General features: G+C 42.8%; 4 protein-coding genes across 10 annotated transcripts in view; 3 read left to right on the forward strand and 1 right to left on the reverse strand.

Annotated features, from left to right (window-relative positions):
- Positions 1-23,792, forward strand: part of LOC143510001 (BOLA class I histocompatibility antigen, alpha chain BL3-7-like) — a 133,398-nt gene that overhangs the window by 100,331 nt on the left and 9,275 nt on the right. The gene's annotated exons all lie outside the window — the stretch shown is intronic.
- On the forward strand, positions 6,458-9,684 carry LOC143509995 (uncharacterized). The gene is made up of 8 exons (XM_076998936.1): positions 6,458-6,767; positions 6,895-7,288; positions 7,401-7,559; positions 7,713-7,828; positions 8,789-8,854; positions 9,113-9,186; positions 9,264-9,369; positions 9,454-9,684. Exons 1-6 carry the CDS (start codon positions 6,621-6,623, stop codon positions 9,119-9,121), a joined length of 891 nt encoding a protein of 296 aa, XP_076855051.1. The 5' UTR covers positions 6,458-6,620; the 3' UTR covers positions 9,122-9,186; positions 9,264-9,369; positions 9,454-9,684.
- LOC143509996 (uncharacterized) lies at positions 10,594-13,899 on the forward strand. 3 transcript variants are annotated; one of them, XM_076998937.1, is made up of 6 exons: positions 10,594-10,989; positions 11,697-11,830; positions 12,469-12,616; positions 12,713-12,961; positions 13,043-13,313; positions 13,536-13,899. In XM_076998937.1, exons 1-6 carry the CDS (start codon positions 10,601-10,603, stop codon positions 13,734-13,736), a joined length of 1,392 nt encoding a protein of 463 aa, XP_076855052.1. In that variant the 5' UTR covers positions 10,594-10,600; the 3' UTR covers positions 13,737-13,899. The 3 variants fall into 3 exon arrangements, with proteins under 3 accessions (XP_076855052.1, XP_076855054.1, XP_076855053.1); XM_076998939.1 differs by having other exon boundaries at positions 13,606-13,899; XM_076998938.1 differs by having other exon boundaries at positions 11,697-11,815.
- Positions 13,780-18,837, reverse strand: LOC143509998 (uncharacterized). Of its 4 annotated transcripts, XM_076998940.1 has the most exons (11): positions 18,628-18,837; positions 18,168-18,406; positions 17,918-18,018; positions 17,639-17,817; positions 17,336-17,525; positions 17,145-17,231; positions 16,799-17,052; positions 15,869-15,994; positions 15,509-15,649; positions 15,195-15,306; positions 13,780-15,028 (listed from the first exon to the last, which is right to left on the reverse strand). In XM_076998940.1, exons 7-11 carry the CDS (start codon positions 16,946-16,948, stop codon positions 14,811-14,813), a joined length of 747 nt encoding a protein of 248 aa, XP_076855055.1. In that variant the 5' UTR covers positions 16,949-17,052; positions 17,145-17,231; positions 17,336-17,525; positions 17,639-17,817; positions 17,918-18,018; positions 18,168-18,406; positions 18,628-18,837; the 3' UTR covers positions 13,780-14,810. The 4 variants fall into 4 exon arrangements, with proteins under 4 accessions (XP_076855055.1, XP_076855056.1, XP_076855057.1 ...); XM_076998941.1 differs by lacking the exon at positions 18,168-18,406; XM_076998942.1 differs by lacking the exon at positions 17,639-17,817.

Raw genomic sequence — 23,792 nt, forward strand, 5'->3', positions numbered from 1 at the left:
ATAAACTTGCAGTCACCCTTTTACAGAAGAGAGTCAGTTATATTACAATAAGAATTGATGGCATCAAACATTTGACAAACCTTACCAAGTGACTTAGTGATAAATGTGAATTCTAAAAAACAAGCAGTAAAACATTTATCATTTGTACATAATAAATTGCAAACCATAATTTAAAAATCAATTATTGAATTGGTTACTAAAACATAATTGGAAATTTCTTGTAATTACATTATTTTCACCAGATCAACAACCAAAGACATTTGCGAAATGTTTGGAATACAACGCAGCCTGTGTTCACCCTACCATCCACAAACCAATGGGTTAGTGGAAAAAATGAATGGCACCATACAGAGGTATGCTTATTATGTTTTCTACACTTAGTTTTAGGTTTATTAGGTTTTACTGCTTGTTACTACTGTGTATGGCTGTGTGTGTGACCAATACAAACTAAAACTTGCATGCAAGACATTTAAATGATTATCAGTACCCTCACTGAGAAGGCATTAGTTGAGTGATGAGTTCTCTTTACCGCATCATACAACTTGTCCTCCATCTGTATGGCAATCCTGTTTTTCAAAGGTCCACTATGTTACTTATGATGAGCAGGCAGGAGGCGGGACACACATGCAGACTCTGGATGTCTCTTTTAATACAGTCTTTCAAGGGGTTACAGGAATACATGAACAATACAAGGGCAAACAAAACACTAACCAACAAACTAGAATGAAACATACATGAATGCACTGGGGAAGAACAGACAGCATGGAGACAGACGTACTTACAAGATGCCAGAAACCACCGACAAGGGAACAAGGCAAAACATGGGGTTTTTATAACACAGGAAACAAGGGAATTCAAACAAGACAGGGCTGGTAACGAATAACGAGAGGGGCATGACAGAGGGACTGACAGGACAAGGAACAACAGAAGACACGGACAGGACTGACTGGGGAACGGATCCAGACAAAGTACAAAAGACAAGGACAGGACTGACAGCAGGAAGGATCCTTATCTGACACACTACCTAAATAATACCTTCTCAGTGATAGGGATCCTAAACATTGAAGAATGGAGTAAATGTGTATCTAGTAATGTAGCTAGTGAGTGCAGTTTATATAGACATAAACCCTGTTGCTTCATAGTGGTGTAATTACACATTATGTTGCACTAACAGGGTGAAACACAAAAAAAGTGTTGCACATAGTCATTGTCTAATAACATACTTATTTTTTTCAGGATTCTTGGAAAATTGTGCAAAAATAAACCACATACATGGGATAAATATCTCGACGCTGTACTTTTTAGCATAAGAACCAAAAACCAACTGACAACACAGCACTCACCATATTGTCACGTATGGTCGCGGCCCTTCCCTTAGCTGTCACTCCGGATTCCCTCGTGTCTGTGTTCCGTGCCTGTTTACCCTGCCCCGCTCGTTGTCTCCGAGATTCCCTGATTGTCCACCACGCCCCTGTCATCATCGTCCCCACCTGTTCCTAGTTTAGTTCAGTGTTCATATAGTCCCTGTATTTCCCCAGTCTGGTTGTCGGTGTAACGTATTGAACAGGCAGAGAGGGATCCAAATGCGGAAGAACACCGCTTTTATTGAAATGAAACGTTGGTACAAGCACAGGCAGGTGTATCACGAGCACTAGTAACAACTGCGTTGTCTTGGCGTGGTCAGGACGGTCCAGGGTCATACCGGGGAAGCCGAAGTCAGGAGGTACAGAGGGACTAGGCAGGAGACGAGGTCGGGGACGTAAGCGAGGGTCGGAACACAGGAAAGCAGGCAGGTAATAGAAAGGCTTGGTATGCGGCATGAGTCGGCAATACTTCGCGACTAGGAAGTGGAATGTGGGCGTTTAAGTAGAGATACAGGGGGTGTGGTGATGAGTGTCAGGTGAGGCTGGTTAGGTGGAGATCAGGTGGCATTCCTTACAGTACCCCCCCTCAAAGGAGCGGCACCCGACGCTCTACGACGAGCCGGGGGTCTACCGCGGCGTCTGGGAGCGGGAAAGTTGGGGTGCGTTGCGTGGAAATCCGCGATCATGGCAGGGCAGAGGACATCCCTCGCCGGAATCCAAGCCCGCTCCTCGGGACCATATCCTTCCCAGTCCACGAGGTACTGGAGTCCGTTCCTTCGGCGCCGAGACTCCAGAAGCTCCCGGACGATGTATGCCGGTCGACCGTCGATTTCCAGGGGGTCCGGAGGGCTAGTGGACACAGGGGGAGTGGTGAACGGACTATAGTGAACTGGTTTAAGGAGAGAGACATGGAAGACAGGATTGACACGATAATGAGCAGGCATAAGGAGTTTATACGAGACAGCGTTGACTCTGCTGAGTATCTTGAATGGCCCGATGTACCGTGGACTAAGCTTTTTACTACGCTGCTTCAAATGCAGGTTTTGTGTCGATAGCCATACCCTCTGTCCCGGATGATAGATTAGGGCTGGAAGACGACGGCGATCCGCGTTGAGCCGGCGTGTGTGCAGGGCGCGGCGTAAATGGACGTGTGCCATCTCCCAGGTGCGTGCACTGCGCTTGAGCCACTCATCCAGGGCCGGGACGTCAGCGGGTGTCTTGTCCCACGGGAAGAATGCAGGTTGATAACCATAGACACATTGGAAGGGTGTGAGTTTGGTCGCGGAGTGTATGATCGAGTTGCGGGCATATTCTGCCCACGGGAGGTATTTGTGCCAGTCATGTTGGGAGGTACAATACTGACGGAGAAACCTCCCTAATTCTTGGTTGTATCGTTCTACCTCTCCGTTAGATTGGGGGTGGTAACCCGAAGTCAGACTAACAGTTATGCCTAGAAGCTTGCAGAACTGCCTCCAGACCCGAGATGTGAATTGTGCTCCTCGGTCTGAGACGATATCTTCAGGTAAGCCGTATATGCGGAAGACATAATTAAACAGATCCAGCGCGGATTCCATAGCTGTAGGTAGTTTGGGGCGAGGAATCAAGCGGCACATTTTAGAGAATCGGTCTACGATAACCATGACAACTGTGTTACCTCCAGAAGTGGGTAGATCTGTGACAAAATCCACAGCGAGGTGAGTCCAGGGCCGGAGAGGAACAGGTAGAGGAAGGAGTTGTCCTGCTGGGAGAGTACGGGGAGTGCGGGATTGGGCGCAGACCGAGCACGCTAACACGTAATCCCTGATGTCATCTTCCCAGGACGGCCACCAATAACGTTGTGAGATGAGGTGTCGTGTACGTGTAATACCTGGGTGACCTGTGCCTGCCGTGTCGTGAGCGAGTTGGAGGACACGCCCCCTAAGGGGTACGGGGACGTACTGTTTACCCTCGGGGCATTCCACGGGACCTGGATCGGTACGCAGGGCTTCATCCAACTCCTCCTGAATCTCCCACCTGATGACAGCAAGGAAACAGGAATCCTGCAGAACATACTCGGGTTCCTTAACAACAGTGTCCTTTTCATACAGTCGGGAAAGGGCATCCGCTTTGACGTTCTTAGATCCGGGTCGGTAAGTTACAGTGAAGCGAAACCGAGAGAAGAATAACGCCCATCTGGCTTGCCGCGGGTTCAGTCGCTTGGCAGATTTCAGATATTCTAAATTCTTGTGGTCTGTATAGACTAAGAAGGGGTGTGTCGCTCCCTCTAACCAATGACGCCACTGTTCGAGGGCGAGTTTGATGGCTGGGAGCTCTCGGTCACCGACGTCGTAATTCATCTCGGCGGCTGACAGTTTCTTTGAGTAATAGGCGCAGGGATATAACTTCGGCGGGTTTCCCTGCCGCTGCGAGAGAACAGCGCCCACTCCCACCTCCGAGGCGTCGACCTCCACGATGAACTGGAGCAGGGGGTCAGGGAGATGCAGTACAGGAGCCGACGTGAAAGCCCGTTTAAGGAGCGAAAACGCTCGGTCTTCCTCGGTAGTCCAGATAAACTCCCGTGACTTTCCCCCTTTAAGGAGATTGGTAAGAGGAGCTGCCAACTCACCAAAGCCGCGGATGAAACGGCGACAGAAGTTGGCGAAACCCAGGAATCGCAGCAGTTCTTTTGTAGAACGGGGGGTTGGCCAGTCCGTGACTGCCTTGACTTTATCTGTATCCATGGAGACCTGACCAGGAGAGAGCGTACATCCGAGGAAAGTCACTGTGGAACGATGAAACTCACATTTCTCAGCCTTTACATACAGGTGGTGTTCCCGCAGGCGCTGCAACACCGCTGAGACGTGTCGGACATGTTCAGAGACTGACGGGGAATAAATTAGGATATCGTCAATATAGACAAACACGAAATCATCAATCATATCACGGAAGATGTCATCCATAAATGCCTGGAACACGGAGGGACTATTCGTCAGTCCATATGGCATTACGAGGTACTCATAGTGCCCCCTGGCGGTGATAAAGGCGGTTTTCCACTCATCGCCCTCTCGGATTCGAATCAAGTTGTACGCACTCCGTAGATCCAACTTCGTAAAGAGGTTCGCCCCCATCAGACGTTCTTGTGAGGCGGTGATAAAGGGAAGCGGGTAAGCGTACTTCGATGTGACTGCGTTGAGGGCACGGTAATCAATACAAGGACGTAATCCCCCTCCTTTCTTTTCGATGAAGAAGAAGCCAGCTGCGACAGGAGAAGTGGATGGTCGGATAAATCCCTTCTGTAGGGCTTCGGTGACGTAGGACTCCATCGCCTGATCCTCGGGACATGAGAGAGGGTAGGGTTTCGTCCTGCGAGGTAAGGGGGCTCCTGGGAGGAGGTCGATTGCGCAATCACATGGCCGATGGGGAGGCAGACGACAGGCACTGTCCTTGTCGAACACGTCAGCGAATCCACGATACTGCATGGGGATGACCTCAGACAGGGGTGTATCAGGACTTTCTACTGAGGAGGACCGGAGTGGTAAGTGAATACAATCCTCGAGACAACGGGTTTTCCACCGTACTAGCTCTCGTCTCTTCCAGGAGATTTCCGGGTCGTGAGCCGATAGCCAGGGAAAGCCTAGTATGAGAGGATCCCGGGGCGTGGATATTAAGAAAAACTCCCGCATCTCGCTGTGGAACAGGCCCACTCGTAGCTCTACGGGGCAGGTACGAAGCGAAATTACACCCTCACCCAAAGGCTGTCCGTTTAGCGAGTTGATTTTCAGGGGGGGATCCATAGGTACGGTGGGAAGGTGGAGGTGATAGGCTAGGTCCCGGTCTATGAAATCGCCAGCCGCTCCTGAATCCACTAAAGCCGACAGGTTCGTGTCTATGCCCCCCCAAGATACTAGTACTGGTAGGTTAACCTGGTTTTTCCTCTGGGTAACTAGTAAGGGTTGGTAAGTGAGTGGGGACCTGCCTAGCCGCATGGACTCATCAGATTCATGGGGTTTCTGTTCACATACTTGGGGAGATAGTGCACAGGACATGGGAATGGGAGTGTCCTCTATTTCGGAGCGGTAGGGCCCCAACAATTTGTCTACTCGTATCGCTGCCTGAACGAACTCAGCTAAAGAGAATGCTTCTCCCCGACAGGCTAGTTCGACCTGCACGTCGGTCCTCAGACCCCGACGAAACACGGTCCTCAAGGCTGAGTCGCTCCAACCGCTCCCTGCTGCCAGTGTGCGGAACTCCCTAGCATAATCTGCTGTGCTCCGTTGTCCTTGTTGGATGTCGTAGAGTCGGTCTCCGATGTCGCGACCGTCAGCAGGGTGATCGAAGACTGCTCGGAGCAGCGCTGTGAACTGGTTCTCTGACTGGAGGGCTGGGTCTTTGGTGTCCCACAAGGCGGTGCCCCAAGCACCTGCTGTACCAGTGAGGAACGAGAGAATGAAGTGGACCCTTGGCAACTCTGCTTGGAATCGAGCGTGGTGGTACGTGAAGTATATTGAACACTGCATGAGGAAGTTACGGCATCGGTCGGGAGACCCGTCGTAACGTTCGGGTACGGCTACGGGGACGCTCACGGGTGTGGAGGTTGTCGTTGTGACGAGACGAACGGCTTCCTGGAGTGCTGCCACTTGGAGCCCTTGATCTCGAACTATCCCCACGAGTTGTTGGACCGTCTCGGTGAGTGTCTTTAGTGTATCTTCTGCTGGATCCATGGTTTGGCGAAGTATTTCTGTAACGTATTGAACAGGCAGAGAGGGATCCAAATGCGGAAGAACACCGCTTTTATTGAAATGAAACGTTGGTACAAGCACAGGCAGGTGTATCACGAGCACTAGTAACAACTGCGTTGTCTTGGCGTGGTCAGGACGGTCCAGGGTCATACCGGGGAAGCCGAAGTCAGGAGGTACAGAGGGACTAGGCAGGAGACGAGGTCGGGGACGTAAGCGAGGGTCGGAACACAGGAAAGCAGGCAGGTAATAGAAAGGCTTGGTATGCGGCATGAGTCGGCAATACTTCGCGACTAGGAAGTGGAATGTGGGCGTTTAAGTAGAGATACAGGGGGTGTGGTGATGAGTGTCAGGTGAGGCTGGTTAGGTGGAGATCAGGTGGCATTCCTTACAGTCGGTTGTTTTGGATGTCTGACCGTTTATGTTGTTTCTCGGTTTCATGTTGGCCTGCTGTCGTTTGTTGCTTTCCGTGTCATTATGCCCCTGTACCTGTCCAACCTTGATGGCTCTTCTGTTATGACCCCTGCCTGCCACTACGACGATGAATATGGTATTCCCTTTATTAAATCTCGCTCATCTCAGCGTTTGTGTCCGTCTCCTCGCTCCGTTGCTTATGCAACGTTACACATATTATCTTATGTATGGACGGGAGGCACATTACTTCTCCGAAGTTCCTGACTCTTTCTGTGTGAGTTTGCCCACTGTCAATCATATGCTTTTGTTTTTGTACAGTACTGTTTATCATGTCTAAATAATTAAGCTACAGTACACATATTGTGTTCTCTGAAATTATTTTTCTTATTTTCATTGGCAAGGTCAATGAAACGGTGGAAGATATACTCCAGTCTGAGATTATCAGGCCTGCCATACAAATGCAGGACAAAGTGTATGAGGCAGTCAAGAGGAATATGCAAACTGCAAGAAACAAAGTCCAAGCAAGGAAACAAGCTGCCAAAGCAGAATCTCACACCTTTTCTGTAGGCGAAAAGGTACTAAGGAGAAATGTAAGAAGTCAGCAGAGGAAAGGAGGCAAATTAGATAGGGATTTTCTGGGTCCCTTCACCATAGTTGCACTACAGGGCAAAAGTGCGGATCTGTGTGATGAACATGGTCAGATGATACCAAAAATCAACCTGGATCACTTGATCCCATTTTTGGAGCAGGAAACCCGCATTCCTCACAGGCTCCAAGCATCCAGTGATTCAAAAGGTGAGTTTCCTTTTCTGTACAAATATTCAAGATTATGACATCCCCTGTTTCAGTAGTGAAGGGCTCAGCACCTCCATACAAATGGTTAAGAGTCTTGTGTCACTTGTGCCAGATGTAAAGAGCAGTGCACCTCCAGTTCCTGGAATTGCAATGGTAACATCACCTGTCTCAGACACAAAGAGCACAGTGTCTGCCAACACAGAGGGAAACACCACTGCACATCCTGTCCCTGCAGTTAAAGTTGTCACACACGAGGGTGATACTGAGAGTGGTAAGTTGCATATTAACAACTTTTGGTAATGTTACAGAATTGTTAATTTACCATTATTGTTGTTGAATATGTAGTTTATCACCTATTTTCTCATCTGAAAAAACAAACATTTTCATATTAACATTTTCACAATTATGTTTACACTTTTGGCAGGGATAGATATTTGGTCTGGCAGAAGTGGTTTCGTGTTGATGGCCAAAATTGGACCATACAAGATATTTGAAACGGATATAGCACGTCTTGCACCTGGATTGGAACTGGAGAGTGAGGTAATGAATTCTGCATTTCCAGTGTAACAAAAGTGTAACGTTCTGCGCAACGCAGAGCACGGAGGCGGACACAAACGCTGAGAAGAGATTTATTGCAGGGCATTCCATATTCGAGGTCATAGTCTCAGGCAGGGGTCGAAACGGGCGAGCCATCCAGGAAAGACAAGTACAGGGGCATGATAACAGACAGGCACGAAACGGAGCAGGGTACACGGAACAGAGAGCAAACACGGATAAGCAAAACTGCAACAGAACATCAAACCACAATAGAACATGAAACCACGAGAGAACAAATAACCGACAAGGGGCTAGGGAAACAGAGACTATAAGTACATGGACTAACAAGACACAGCTGACAACGATCATGACACGGGCGTGGCAGACAGACAGAAACCGGGGCAACAAACAAGCAAGGCGGGGCTAACAGGCAAGGAACAACAGAACCACGAGGAACAGAGACACCAGAGTGACAGCGAGGAGAGGGGGGCGTAGCCCTACGTGACACGTGATTTACTTAAACATGGTATTATATTACAGAGGTGTGTGTACTGACATGTTTAATTTACTGAGTTGCATGTACCCAACTGCATATATTTACATACATTTATATTTTCATGAGTAGTTTGAATGAATGAATAAAGGGGTGATTGGGAACGAGGGAGGGAGTGAGTGTGTAAGGCGGGGTGGCTGGTGTGGTCTATAGGGCGTGGGTGTGTCCCCAGTGCTGGGACGCCAGCCCCCGTGACAATTTTTTTAGTATAATTTGTTACATATCAAACACAAGCATCTACTACTCAATAAGTGTATTTATTGATTTACCATTAATTCACATTGTAAGTAAACCATTTAAAATCTGGGGTTTCAATTTATATAATTAATATTAAAACTTTTTAAAATGTAATTTAATATCTGCTCAGTAGTATTTTTTATTAACCAATTCTTTTTTATCATTAATTTTAGTGTAATCCAAGCCAATATAAGGTTATTTTGGGTGTGTTAAATGAGCATAACCACTGGACCCTTGCTGTGAGTATCCATAAATGCACTTCAGAAGCATATTGATATTGACAGAATATACTTAACCTGTGTAACTCATGGAGTCCTAATCTATCCAGACTAAGCTGATGTGTCTGAAGATTTATGTGCTTCAAGAAGCAGAAGCTCACATATTTTTGTTTGAAACTAAAATCTGAAGCCACATCAACCTTTTATGTATGAAATTTGATTCCAATTCTACAACAAATGGAAGGTTTGGGAGTTGATTGTCAATTTTGATATTTTTAGGATCCCTGAAAACTGTTTTTGGATCCCTTGGGAGAGTCAAAAACCAAGGTGACCAAGTGCCTGGAAACCACAAGGTAAGAAGTTATAAAAATGTTTATGCTTTGCTAAAACGTTTATATGAATGATGCCATTTACTTAATTTGTTTTTCAGAGCCTTTATGAGGAGTAAAGGATGCAACGTGTCAAGATGGACGTGCAAGACTGTTCCACACCCCAAACAATCTGATGGAACCTCATGTGGTGTCTTTGTTTGCAAGGTATGCTTTCATTAAAAACATCAAAGTATACCTAAACTTCATTTTATTAATTAAACATAAGTAAAGTTCATGTGTATTTGTCAGTTTGCAGAACAAATCTTGCAGGACCAAGAAATCAGCTTCGGCAACACAGACAAAGACATAAATGTCATAAGGAAAGACATTGCAAAGTACCTTATGAAGGAATCAAGTAAACTTGATAAACATAAACCTAAAACCGAATAAAGTTCAAGGGTTTATTTTAAAATACATTTTTTTCTGAACATGGCAGTTTAAGCCCTTTGGTGAGTTATTTTATATGCTGTAGGTTTAAGATGAGGGATTTTTTTTTACTGTGACTATTTCAACTAATAATTCAGATGTAAATGCATGTACATGTATGTACATGTATGTCATTTAAATGACTTTAAAAGGTTCCTCAAAACTAACCTCTTTTCATGTATTGTTCTAATCTTCTATCTTGTTGCTTACATAGAAGATTTGTTTGATCTCTGCCACTTCTGTGGCGCAGATACGAAGTTAGACGATCCAGTGTTACCACCTAAATGGGTATATTACCACATCTTATCCAAAAGGGCTGCATATTTTAAATCTTAATAGAAAGCACTTATAATTCAGCTATTTGTACATGGTTGGTCTTTTTTTTTTTTTACTGATCATGTGTCCTTTTGCTTAATTTAAATTTAAACCTGCATCCAAAACATCTGTATCTGGTTAAAAAAAGACACCTTTGCTTTAGCGTATAAACCAACCAATAAAACCTTACTTTAATTGCACTTCTTAGCTTTCAAATGATAATTGTAAACCGTGTTCATTTTTAAACATTCAGATTGCCTGTGATGGTTGCAACAGATGGTTCTATGGAGGGTTATTTGTGACAATATTATATAAATAAATGAACAAAGAAATAATTGTTTAAAACGTTAAATAAATATTTAAAATGAGATTTAATTAATTAAATTATTAATTAAATTATTTAAATATGGAAAGGAAGCATAAATAATTTTATGTAATTAAATTCATCGTTAGTTGATTGTGATATTTGTATTTCATTAATTGTTTAACTTAAATAATTTAATTAATTATTTCATTATTTATTTCATTATTTCAAGCGCGTCGTCGAACCATGAAATAATTAAATCTGTCAACATCAGCCATCAAACTCAGTGGGCGGGCCTAACTCCGATCGATGCAGGTTGATTGCTCTGGCCTGTGTGAGTGTTTTCTCAGCATGGAGGCTCTCGACATGGATCTGCAGGACATTTCTCAGGAGTTCGTTAGAACTATCTTACAGCTAGCGGAGGAAATTGAATCAGGGGCTGCAGCCCCAGACTCTGTCACTGATCAAATACACGACTTTATAGAAGTGTTAGGGCTGCTTTCTGCTCTCTCTCACCAAAATATAGACTACAGGGTAACTGCAAACTTTGAAGAAGTGCTCAAGCGCTTCTCCATCCAACCACAGCAAACTACAGCAGGCCCAGGTCGCCCAGCCTTTCACATCCCCAGCGGAATGCTGGAGCACCATGTTCTCTGTGGAGTAACAGCTCCTGAAATCGCAGATATGTATGGAGTGTCTGAGAGGACCATCAGGAGACACATGGAACAGAACGGAATACGGTGGGTAACCAATCATTTGTTCCATATAAATTTCCCTAATGTAGCATCATCTAGTTCAGGTATCACCAAATGGCGGACCGCGGTCCGGATCCGGACCCGAACGCCGTCCTGTCCGGACCCAATCACATTCCTGATTAACTGGATACGGACCCAAATGCCAAAAAAATTTTAACGGGAGACTATATTTTAAACCGGAGAATTTATTTTCAGACGAGTGTTACGTTCACCAGCCATTTGAGTGTTACGTTCGCCACCACACGTTCGCCCCCCCCCGCTCAACAACTTTCGTTCGCCACCGCGGACCCGGACCTAAGGTCTGAGCTATCTGCCAAAAATGGACCGCGGAAAGATTTAATTGATTACCCCTGATCTAGTTCTAACTAAAGTACTGAAAGTACTAGCTAGGTCAGTGTAACGTTTGTCAGTGTAACGTATATTTTTGCACCCAATTTTTCCAGTTTTCTCAAACGGTCAGAAAACTGAACTGATAAACGTTACACTGACCTTACTACTATATGAAAACAGTTTATCATGGCTTTAATATACTAAAACATTGAGCTATGAACACCAAACTTAACTTGTTTATTACTCTTCATTCATACTGTCTACTGCTGTAAAGATGAACATGTACAATTGTAAAGTATATTGTATAGAGATATCCCTTTCCCATCATATATGACTTTGCTCAATGCTTTTGTTTGCTGCAGAAAGACAGACCTCTATTCACCACTCACTAATGAAGAGCTGGACTACATTGTAACTGATGTCCACAGAAGCCACCCAAACACGGGCTACAAGCTAATGCATGGTCTTCTGAAAGCCAGAGGTATACGTGTTCCAAGTAAGTGTGTAGAGAGACATTGTATTGGATGGGATTTAATGCTATCTAGCTGTGTAAAGAATGAAGAGAGCACTGCAATGGTTTTAATGTTCTGGCTGATATATACAGCTGTTTAGAGAATGAAGAGAGCGCTGTGTGTGAAAGACTGCCCTGCCAAAAATCCAGCTCACGCCCAGCTTGTCATCCACAAAAACATAGCCTATGCTGGTAAAGAGCTAGTTTTTTATTGGGTGTCCAGCTGGACGTGGGCTGGATTTTTTTTTTTAGAAGGGTAGTGGCGAGCAAGCCAAGGTGCATGAAAGCTGTGATTAAATATCAGGGTTATTCCACCAAATATTGATTAGTGAACTCATCCAAAGTTAAAACATTACTATTGTTATTTCTAAATGAATATGAACTTGTTTTCTTTGCATTATTTGAGCTCTGAAAGTATTGCATCTTTTCCTTATTTTTATATTTCATATTTTCTGCAGAAAATGCTCTAAATGAAAATATTTTCATTTGGAATTTTAGAGAAATATTGTCAGCAGTATATAGAATGAACCAATAATGTTCATTTTACTCACATACATCACTTGCAATGGTCTCTTAATTTTTTTCCAGAGTGGTATGTGTTTTTCAGCTATATTTCTTTTCAGTCTCAAGGTTGAGAAAGTCTTTTCGCAGAGTTGATGCAGAGGGTGTGTGCATGAGACGTCTACGGTTGCATACACTAAGACGACGGCAGTATTCTGTGCCTGGCCCAAATTACTTATGGCACATCGACGGTAACCATAAGCTCATAAGGTATTAGTAATACTGGCAGAAAGAAAAATCTATGTACAGATATGTGTACAACATTGTGAGTTAGCTAACCTGTTCACAATTGTCTCTTTTATACAGATGGAGGTTTGTGGTCCATGGAGGGGTGGATGGATTCAGTCGCTTGGTGGTTTACCTTACTGTGGCTGGCAATAACAGAGCAAACACAGTCTTACAGAGCTTTCTCACAGCTGTTGATGAGTATGGATTGCCATCAAGGGTACGATCTGATAAAGGTGGGGAGAATGCAGACGTTGCAGAATTTATGATCAGGAGCAGAGGTACCAACAGAAATTCCCACATCACCGGCAGAAGTGTTCATAATCAACGGTAAATTCACTTGCCTTACATTATAGTGTTAATTGATTGTACAAGAGAAGATATACAATCCAGGTTATGTCTTTCTTACAGAATAGAAAGGTTGTGGAGGGATGTTTATGAGCATGCTCTAGACCTCTTCTACCAGATCTTTGTCTCTTTGGAAGATCAGTCAGCACTTCACCCTGACAATGAACTTCATCTATTTGCCTTGCATTGGATCTTCCTACCACAAATACAGAGGCATCTCAAGTCTTTCAGAGATGCTTGGAACTTCCATGGCCTTAGAACTGAAAGGGGTCAGTCACCAGAACAACTCTGGAGAAGATACAGAGAGCAAACTCCCACAGAGGACTTAACCGAGGTATGTATTCATTGAGAAGTCAATATTTTAATGTAATTAAACATTCTGCATGCGTGCATTTCAAACATTTGCTTATATTTTTTACTGAAAAACTAGCTGGTTTGTTACTGCAACAGTAGGTATTATACACTGACTGGTCATTAAGTACGTTATCTTTGCTTCTACGATGAGCATTGGGTACTGTAAGAAGTCACTAGTCTATTATGATAATATATTTCATAGGTTAATGAAGACTATGGGATTGACTGGAATGGGCCTCACACCCTTCTTGACAACACTGTATCTGTTCCAGAGATCCAGCTGCGCCGTGAGCTCACCGATGATGAACTTGCTTCTTTGCCAGTTCCAGGGGGGCCTTTGGATCGCACAATTGGCATGTACTTGGAGACTGTTCAGATTTTGTCAAGAATCATAGGAGACTGAAATAAATTGCATATAATTTATTCTTGTAGCATATCTAGATAAACATGCATTGGATTTTCAACAACAGTTAATGAAAAGCAAAAAATAAACACTTTGTTTTAACAGCATGAATTTGACATAATTCTTTGTTTTCTGGAACTAAAATAAACTGTGTTGTTAAACAGCCCTATCCTGTTTGTCTATTTTATTACAGAATAAAATAGTGAAGCTAAACATGAGTTAAACTCTTCCCTTTGCAAGCCTCTTTCAAACATGAGGTGAAAAAAAAACTTAATCTTGTTGGTACAGACTTATCAATTTGATCTGAGCAACATCACCAGGTGCACAAAATGTGCCATGAACTAAGGTCTGGAACAAATGACCAAAGTTTGGTCCAACCTAATGAGGTTGTCTTCGGCCAGAACAACTGAACCATGGTTAAGTTCATCTGCAGTGTGAAAACACTGAGATGTTTTAAGCTTTTGGACTAATCAGATGAAGTTGAGACATGATATTGTAATGCATTCAATAACAGCAGAAGAAAAAGAACTGTGTTGTGCCGTTATCACCCACATCCACATACCACCCCCCCTTTTTTAGGAACAGAAATAAAAGTAATTAGAGGGGATTGCACTACCCTGAATCTGCTGCAGGATAGGCCTACAGTTGGATTCAGTACAACACCTGGAAAGATAACACTGCTCAACTGCTAACATTCTACATGTCAATCGGTGTTGAGTACAGAGTGACTCTGCTCACCTAGGTGATGATGGCAGGATGTAGTAAAATTGTTTAGTGCGCTCAGTCACTAAACTGCAGTGTGAAATGAAAAGTAACTGGACTAAATACAGTATACAATGTCACAAACAAATAACTGTGGTTTGAACTTCAGACTTGTGTCCAATCTTATTCAAAAAGACTGGTGTGGCTGCAGGTTTGAAACAACGTGCAGCACACTGGGTTTCATGTATAATCAATAAGTCACTCTTCAAACAACTGATTACCTGAGCTTGTGACTGGCTGGAATGAAAATCTGCAGTCACACTGGCCTTTTGCAGACAAGATTGGACAACCCTGATCTAAGGGAAAGTTGTGTTAAACTAGTCCAAATCCAGTGTGTGTGCTATTTATGGAAGCCATAAAGGCAGCCTCAAAGTCTGTGTAGGACTTAAAATGAACTGGCAGCTTCAAAGTTTCAAAGCATGTGGTGGATGTAGGAAAGGATCCTCTGGACAGCTCCACTTTGAGTTCACATGGCAGCACCTCCCACCCCACCCAGAACTTTAGCAGCTCGGCCAGTTTCCTTGGTGAAGCTAAAAGTCAATGAACACAGAATATTAGAATAAGGATTTTTTCATCAGAAACAACTGTACTGCAAACATTCCATTCCATTGTTTGCATACATATGTATGCATTTTCTGTAAAACTGCATACTGTACCTGTGATAAGGACAACAGAGTAGTATTAACACAACCGTACCTGTTTCGATGAACAGGCGCAGAAAACCAGTAATGCGACATGTGGTCTCAACATCAAATTCATCATCATCATCACTGTCCTCAACAGGCCAATTTATTTTGTCAAGGAGCATCTGAGGGGTGAAAACATTCAACAATGTTAATTAGTTGCATAAATGCACATTTACATAGATCATGGGACATATAGATTTGCATATTTTTACACAGGAAATTCTCCCAGTTGGTTACAAAACATACCGATTACAAGGTTTACAGATGACGAAAAATACTCGTGTGAACACAATCATGATACAAAACTGAGGAAAAATAAATCACCTGGGGAGTGTAGAGCGTTTCACCTGTTCTGGGGAAAACCAGCGAGACAACGTCGGGTCTAGATATCAGGAAGGGCCATACCATCACATCTTTCAGACCCTTCCTTAGCTGCTTTATTTGACGCTTGGTCCTTCCAATGACCTAAATGATATAGCCAACACAAATGAGAACTTTCTACCAGGAGAGGCACGGATAGAAATTGTCAAATTTAACTGTGTTAAATCATGTTTAAAATGCTCAGTTTTTTAAAGTGATTTGGTGACAATTTGGTGTTTATATGTAATAGCTTGCCAATTTCCACCTCTCAACACTGAACATAAAAACAGTAATTTCACTGAAAAAAATATGTCTCTAACTTACAGCATGGACCAATAGTTTGTTCTGTAGCCATCTCCTATTTGTTTTTGTGACTGCTGGAAGATCCCACGACATGGATAGATCTGAGACAGTGTCCTGTTGCTCCTGAGTAAGTTCTTCAGTTTCAAGCTAAAATTTAGATTATTATATAAAAGTTATTACACTAAGACACAATTTTAAAAAGTACATGACAATTTTCAGAAATATTGGATATGCTTATGTGCTGTCTTCACTTATGGGCCTGATTCTCCCAAAGAACATAAGACAGTGAATCACCTCTACATGACCAAACCACGTATTGTGTATTTCCAAGGACTGTCTAACAGTACTGTATTTTACTATAGATTAAAATGTAACATCACACACACACACCCTTTGAACACAGTTCTTAAATAACATTACACTTAGGCATATATCTTGTGAACAAGCCCAGTAATCTATCCTACAAAATGTTTAAGAACAAATTAATAACGGCATTGATGATTATTATAGATATTAATAAAGTAAAACAAAGTGATTACTAATCAGCACAGAGCTCTTTCATTAACCCTTCTTCATTCTGAAGTTGTGCACCATAGGCATGCCACTGACCCAAGGAAATACTAAGTGTAAATAGCACCCAATATGTGTCATATTTTGAATCCATAAAAATGCACTATGAAATGCAGAAACCAAAACCAAAAACCTTTACGCTTAACCCTTGTATGGTGTTCATTTTGTATCAAATGAAAAAAATACACTTAATTATTTTTAAATCTCAGACTCATTGGCCTTGGCTAATTTTCTATGAAGAACATGTTGTATATCAAAACGCATTTTCAATGAACAAAATGTGAATGTGAACTCAGTGTTTGCGGGTCCACCAAACCCACAAACACTGAGTAACAAAAATATCAGCACCACACAAGGGTTAAAACAGGCAATTTCATGTACCATTTCTATTATGCTCCTGATGTGCAAATCGGGACAGTCTTCTGTGACAATTGTTGCCATTTCTGGGTCTCCATTGAACAACACATGGATTATAGCTGGACTTAATCCTGTCACACATGGGCCATCATGCAAGAAGGAATGACCCAACATCCTTCCAGCAACCTGGAAGAGATTGCTCTCAATAAGGGACTCTGATGTGGCTGGAACGAGGTGGTCAGGCTGACCCTCAAATAACAGCGTTCGACCTGTGCCACCTGTCAGTAATACAAAACAGGCCATTACAGTGGTATAAGTAACTTACTGACTCTCATTTACACATGCTATAATATATGCTTTATACACACACCGAGATTTAGACTGAATCCAAACTGAAGTTTGGATATTATTGTTGTCAGAAAGTACCGCACCACTCCTTGTCCAACAGCAGCATCCCCTGTCATAAAACAAAATATTTATTCAATAATTGAAATAAAAGTAGTGTCTAACAGATTTTTGTCTGTAGCTGTCATTTAAATTTTAACTCACTATATTACTAACCATCAAGGTTGAAGAGGACATGCCCATTCACGTTGCTCTTTATAGAATGACAGAAGTGCACGCTCTCTGTCTTCCTCAGTGTCCCTTATATCCATCTTCAGTTTAAGTGGCCTTCCAGATGCATGTTCCCCAAGTAAGCTCTCCTTGAAAACTTTGGAGGCTTGAACTGGATTTTCAATAAGTCCCCATTCTACACACACAAAAAATATGTGCACAACACAAGATCCATAAATGTTATACCATTTTGAAAATCATTACAAACAAATCAAAACTATATGGCTACTCTGCTGTGTGAATACAAACCACGGTCTGCTGCTCTGTGCTCAAACTCTTCACTGTCAGCCACAACTACTGCACTTGCAACCGATGTCCCTGCTGACTCCGGCCTTACTTGGATACGGTCACTGACCGCGTCTGGTTCCCTAACATTAGCCTCACCCTGATTTTCCTCTCCATCCCTATCTGATTCCTGAATGGATGTCCTTAAAGTAACAAAATAAGATTTACTTATCATACTCACTAGAATGTACAACAAGCCAAAATACAAATCCAAGCACAGAAATTGGTTGTGTAGCTACATACCCTTTACAGTTCTCCCTGTGCAGTTTCATTTCAGAGAAAAGAACACCCCTCTGACAAGTGAGGCAGGAGATGACTGGACCAGAGGCACGACGAGCACCTTCCTAATAATGTAGTGGAAAGATTCATAAAATAGCATTTTAATTAATTACCGCTATAACTGATGATTTTATAGAATATAACAATAAAGAACAACATTAATGTGTAAGAATTATAAACATTTTTTTTCACAATGTGTAAAAGTATAGCTTACAGATTCAAAAGGCAGGTCTTGTTGAAGTGGGCGTATGTAGATTGTAGCCTGTCCAATCATTGTAGCTGGATCTTTCAGATAGACAAGTGTGTATCCAGAGTTGGGACAAGGGAGTAATGCCAGACTTCGACTGCGAGTAGATCCAGCAACTTTGAGAAGCTCAAAACCACCCCCTTCACGAAGTTTTGGATATACTTCCATCAGTCTGTTCGTTACTACCATAGGATCTGCATAATTTCCTGATTACATAAAAAAATATATACACATACATATACACACACACACACACACACACACACACACATTAATTTCAGAGTTAGAGTTATGCAAACACATTAATATTGTGAGCCAAACTGCATTTTGACTGGCACAGAAACAGAACTTTACAGTTCTTTCAAGCACAATTACTGAAACACAAATGAACAAAAGCAAATTACAACTCATAAATGATCAAACTAACCTGAAAATGATACTTTTTTTTCTCCAAGTCCTGAGGCTGCAAGGTCTGCCTTCTCCTGTACACTTGGAACTGTATCAGCCTTGTGACCATGCAAGCAACAGAAGGTGTGTGTGTAGTAATTGCATCGAATTGCAGGGCTCTGCAATTGACGTCTAGCATACCTTCTAGGTGTAATGTTATTGCTGTATGGAGCAAAGAGCCTTGCCACCTCGGCTGCACATAGAGAGAAACAAAAATGTCACAACAAAAATGAGAACCACCGACTGAAAACAAAGGATTAACTATATGCTGTCTAGTAGAATGGCGACAAAGCTTAAGTTCCTTATTCTCATGCTACTCTAAATGATTCTAAAATGTATCAGAAAATAAAGTGTAAAAAAAATTAAGTAAATAGTGCTCCCCTTAACATGAGAACCCAGACCCAGTTCTGAATGTTTATTCAAAATAACAATCATTTAACTTATCTAAGCAGCTCATTAATGTTTTTTTTTGTTGTGATTACACAGTCACATGATTTCTGTAAATACTTTAAGGTTCAACTCACACTACAACACGTCATGACAAGTAACTATATTACTTGTATTTTATTGTTGGGTTCTAGAACTTTTTTAGAATATTTTAATTGATTGAATTTGTTGGAACAGACCTTTTAAAAGCAAAAAAACATATAAAATGAGCTTTATTTTCCTTAAGAAATAACACTTATAGTCCGGCAGCACTACTGTGTTCGATCCACTCACTGTACCAGTACACACACCTCATACACCACCACCACCACAATATGACACACACTAACACTAGGGTGACCAAACGTCCGTATTTCCCGGGACATGTCCGTATTTCACGTCCTGTCCCGGGCGTCCCGGGATATTTTTTAAAACTGTGGAAATGTCCTGGTTTTTAAATTACGTTAATCGGGCCATTAATTCTACAGGCACTAGGACCCTGAGCACGGCGCTGTATGACACGGAATCCCTGAGCCTCATCAGTTGAGCCTCACCATACTCAACTGGCGGAGAACCATCAACTTACGTTCGACACCCCCCCCCCCCCCCCCCTCGCTCGACAACCTACGTTCGCCCCCCCCGCTCGACAACCTACGTTCGCCTCCCACCCCCCCCGTGTGTCCTGGTTTTCCCAAACAAAAATATGGTCAGCCTAACTAACACCTCATACACCACCACCAACAATACACTAACACCACATACACCACCACAATACAACACACACTAACACCTCATACACCACCACTATGCCAGTGCAGTCACTGCAGTGATAAGAATAATGACCCACCACCCAAATAATATTATCCATCCTGCTGAACTAGCCCAGTTGCTGAAGCAAATATCAGTGTCTGTGAAAGATGCAGCTAACTTGATTGTTAACGTTGTACAGTTTGCCCATATTTAACACCCCAGTACTAGACACGCAAGTCCAGTATCTAAAATACCTCTAACTAGACTATCTAACTGGTATACTAATAACTGAAGCGGCATGTTGGTGTGTTAAGCTGGTTAATGTTAGGCCCAATCTGTCCTACACCCAACTACAGACCTTGGACAGGTTGTCTGTGTGATGAAGTGGAGGTTGAAGGCTGCTCCTGGGTGTTAAGAGCTTCAGGAGTGTTCCTTAATGCTTCTTCAATCAAACCTGCAGCTTCTCTTAACAGCTCAGGGCAGCTTCTCGACATTTTTATCTCGAAACAGTGAACACCGGTATCAGAAAAAGGTTAAGGCGCGTTAGAGCTGCTCTCGAACATCTGTCATCGCTCTATCATGACTTACTGTGCAATCTAACCAATCAGCCTGCATCGATCGGAGTTAGGCCCGCCCACTGAGTTTGATGGCTGATGTTGACAGATTTAATTATTTCATGGTTCGACGACGCGCTTGAAATAATGAAATAAATAATGAAATAATTAATTAAATTATTTAAGTTAAACAATTAATGAAATACAAATATCACAATCAACTAACGATGAATTTAATTACATAAAATTATTTATGCTTCCTTTCCATATTTAAATAATTTAATTAATAATTTAATTAATTAAATCTCATTTTAAATATTTATTTAACGTTTTAAACAATTATTTCTTTGTTCATTTATTTATATAATATTGTCACAAATAACCCTCCATAAAAATGTACATGCACAAAATCAGCAATAAAATCCTCATATGTCAACATTTTTTTTTTGCTTTTTTTTCATAAATCACTTAATCTACTTCAGCCCTGATCAAAATGATCAAATATTCAATCATTTCCAGAATTTTAACCTTTTAAATGACAGTTTAATTACATGAATGATTAATTATTTGTTTAAAAAACCCACAAAAATTGAATTATTTTCCATATAATAAATACTAGATGGATGGGACATTGGTGGAAATCTTGGATATATCAAAGATTAGCAAAAAAATAGATTTTATTGCATTATCAATTTTTATGTAGTGCCACATATTCCCTCTGAACACCTTCGTGGTCAAAAATGCCCCATTGACTTCCATTGAAACCACGTTTTTTTATCTCACTGCAGTTATAGTATAAAACCATGCATTTTGAAATGTCAGTATTTCATTTTGAAGAAAAGTAGTGAAATTTGACATTTTTACTATATTCCATTGGATTCAGCCATTTTTCCATTTTAGGCTGATGAATGAAATTCTTGTAATTTTGCCAGTTATATTATGGAGTCATGTGACTAACAGGGAAACCCCAAGTGTGTGTGTGTGTGTGTGTGTGTGTGTGTGTGTGTGTGTGTGTGTGTGTGTGTGTCAAGTCAAGTCAAAGTTTATTTGTATAGCGCTTTTAACAACTCAAGTTGTCGCAAAGCAGCTTTACAGGATTTACAAGGTTAACAATACTATGGGTCCAGAACCCTAATGAGCAAGCCAAAGGCGACAGTGGCAAGGAAAAACTCCCTATGATGGTGGGGTATAGGAAGAAACCTCGGGAGAACCAAGACTCAAAAGGGAACCCATCCTCCATTGGGCGGCCCGTTAACACACAAATACACAAGTCACACATAATTCACACAATCAGACTAGGTAAAAGGTAGAATTGAAAGTTCTGGGTTTTGATATTGTCACTGTAAATGTCTGTTGATGAATGCCAGGCTTTCATTCCGTGTCGGAGCAGTGATGCTGGTATTGTAGGCTCCGACTGCAGTGTTAATCCCCAGGTGAACCCCGGTATCAGCACATCCACCGGCAGCCAGACCATCCCCCAGGTGTGTGTGTGCGTGTGTGTGTGTGTGCGTGTTCAGTTTAGAAAGAAAGAAGGAATTGAAGAAAGAAAGAACACTTTTGTTGTAATTGTTATTGCTGTCACAAATGTACAATGGAATTAGAACTCTGAATTTCACTATAACCCCTAACCATAACACAACAATACACACATATGGAACAAGAGGCAGCCATGTAAGGTGCCTGGAGAGCCTTTGCTCAAGGGCCCATAGTGGTCCTAATGAGGGTGGGGTACAGATGGGGGCTGACTTCTCTAACCTCTGGACCAACTTTGAGTTTAGCTACTAAAAGTTTAGTTTAGTTAATTTCAAGCAGACCAGCAGGCACTGCAGCATGTGACCTGGTGCTCTCTACAAATACACATGTTACACTTGGTGCAGGTGGTAGAGGACCTCTTCTTTAGGCCTGTGCACAACCAGCACACACCTCTCTTTCTGGTGGCAGTAGTGCCAATTATCAGTTATATATCAGTATATATAAAGAAGAGGACAAGAGGCCACCGGGCGGTCCACCTCCTACAGCTGTAGGAGGCGGACCGCCCGGTGACCTCTTGTCCTCTTCTTTAATTGCATCGATATCTCTGCCTTCAATGCTTTTGTGCTGTTCACTTCTGTGGATCCCTCGTGAAACCAGAAAAGAACATACAGACGGAGGCTGTTCTTAGAGGAGCTGGGGAAATCCATGGTGTCCTCAGAGATTGCGCGGAGACGGCACCCTCCACGTACAGCAGCTGCTGCTGCCATGGTGATGGATTTGCAGGCCCCTGTTGCTTCTCATACAGAAACAACTGATATAGCCATTGGCACTACTGCCACCAGAAAGAGAGGTGTGTGCTGGTTAACCCTAACCCTAACCCTAACCCTAACCCTAGTTCCCAGAGATAAAGTGCAATTATGATTTATACCAATCCTTCAGTAGATTATTGCTTATAAGTGCTTTACAAAGAGATGGGTCTTCAGTCTGCGTTTGAAAACCGTGAGAGAGTTTGCTGTTTGGATAGCCAGTGGAAGTTCGTTCCACCATCTGGGAGCCAGGACAGAGAAGCATCTTGTTGCGTGTCTTCCATGAATCTTGAGGGATGGCGGGTCAAGCCGAGCCGTACTTGATGCGCGAAGGGCTCGAGGTGCGGATCGACTCTTGACCATTGCCATGAAGGAGCTGGTCCATTTTTGGCTTTGTAGGCAAGCATCAGAATTTTAAACTGTATGCGAGCAGCCACGGGAAGCCAGTGAAGGGAGCGCAGCAGTGGAGTGACATGAGTGAACTTGGGTAGATTGAAGACAAGCCTTGCTGCTGCATTCTGGATCAGTTGCAAGGGCCTGATGGCCTGCAGAGGATGACCAGCCAGGAGAGAGTTGCAGTAGTCGAGCCTTGAAATGACAAGAGACTGGACAAGCACCTGAGAGGCCTCCTGAGAGAGGAAGGGTCGGATACGTCGGATGTTGTAGAGAAAGTATCTGCATGACCGAGTCAGGTTCGTAATATGGGCAGAGAATGACAACTGGTCATCCAGAGTCACCCCAAGGTTTCTTGCAACTTTAGATGGAACAATCAAAGAGTTCTCGAATGAGATGGCAAGATCCTGCTAAGGACCTGTAGCTCCAGGGATGAACAGCAGCTCAGTCTTGCTGGGATTGAGATTTAGATGATGAGCTGCCATCCATGAAGAGATGTCACTCAGACATGCCGAGATACGGCTGCAAACCTGAGTATCAGATGGTGGGAAGGTAAGCATTAGTTCAGTGTCATCAGCAGAGCAGTGGTACGAGAAACCATGAGAGGTAATTACATCACCAAGAGAACGGGTGTAGAGTGAAAAGAGGAGAGGACCTAGCACTGAGCCTTGAGGGACACCAGTAAGGAGCCTGCAAGGAGCAGATATAGACCTTCTCCATGTTACCTGGTAAGAACGTCTCTC

Source organism: Brachyhypopomus gauderio, chromosome 3 (genome assembly GCF_052324685.1).
Source record: "Brachyhypopomus gauderio isolate BG-103 chromosome 3, BGAUD_0.2, whole genome shotgun sequence".
Taxonomy (NCBI): domain Eukaryota; kingdom Metazoa; phylum Chordata; class Actinopteri; order Gymnotiformes; family Hypopomidae; genus Brachyhypopomus; species Brachyhypopomus gauderio.

Coding starts and splice junctions, on each gene's coding strand:
- LOC143509995 (XM_076998936.1), top strand. CDS start 6,621: ATGAATATGGTATTCCCTTTATTAAATCTCGCTCATCTCAGCGTTTGT. Junction 7,289..7,400: donor AGCATCCAGTGATTCAAAAG/GTGAGTTTCCTT, acceptor CACTTGTGCCAG/ATGTAAAGAGCAGTGCACCT. Junction 7,829..8,788: donor GATTGGAACTGGAGAGTGAG/GTAATGAATTCT, acceptor CATTAATTTTAG/TGTAATCCAAGCCAATATAA.
- LOC143509996 (XM_076998937.1), top strand. CDS start 10,601: ATGGAGGCTCTCGACATGGATCTGCAGGACATTTCTCAGGAGTTCGTT. Junction 11,831..12,468: donor CAGAGGTATACGTGTTCCAA/GTAAGTGTGTAG, acceptor ATTTCTTTTCAG/TCTCAAGGTTGAGAAAGTCT. Junction 12,962..13,042: donor AGAAGTGTTCATAATCAACG/GTAAATTCACTT, acceptor TCTTTCTTACAG/AATAGAAAGGTTGTGGAGGG.
- LOC143509998 (XM_076998944.1), bottom strand. CDS start 16,948: ATGTTGGGTCATTCCTTCTTGCATGATGGCCCATGTGTGACAGGATTA. Junction 15,650..15,868: donor ACAAACTATTGGTCCATGCT/GTAAGTTAGAGA, acceptor TATATCATTTAG/GTCATTGGAAGGACCAAGCG. Junction 15,307..15,508: donor AAACGCTCTACACTCCCCAG/GTGATTTATTTT, acceptor TTCACCCCTCAG/ATGCTCCTTGACAAAATAAA.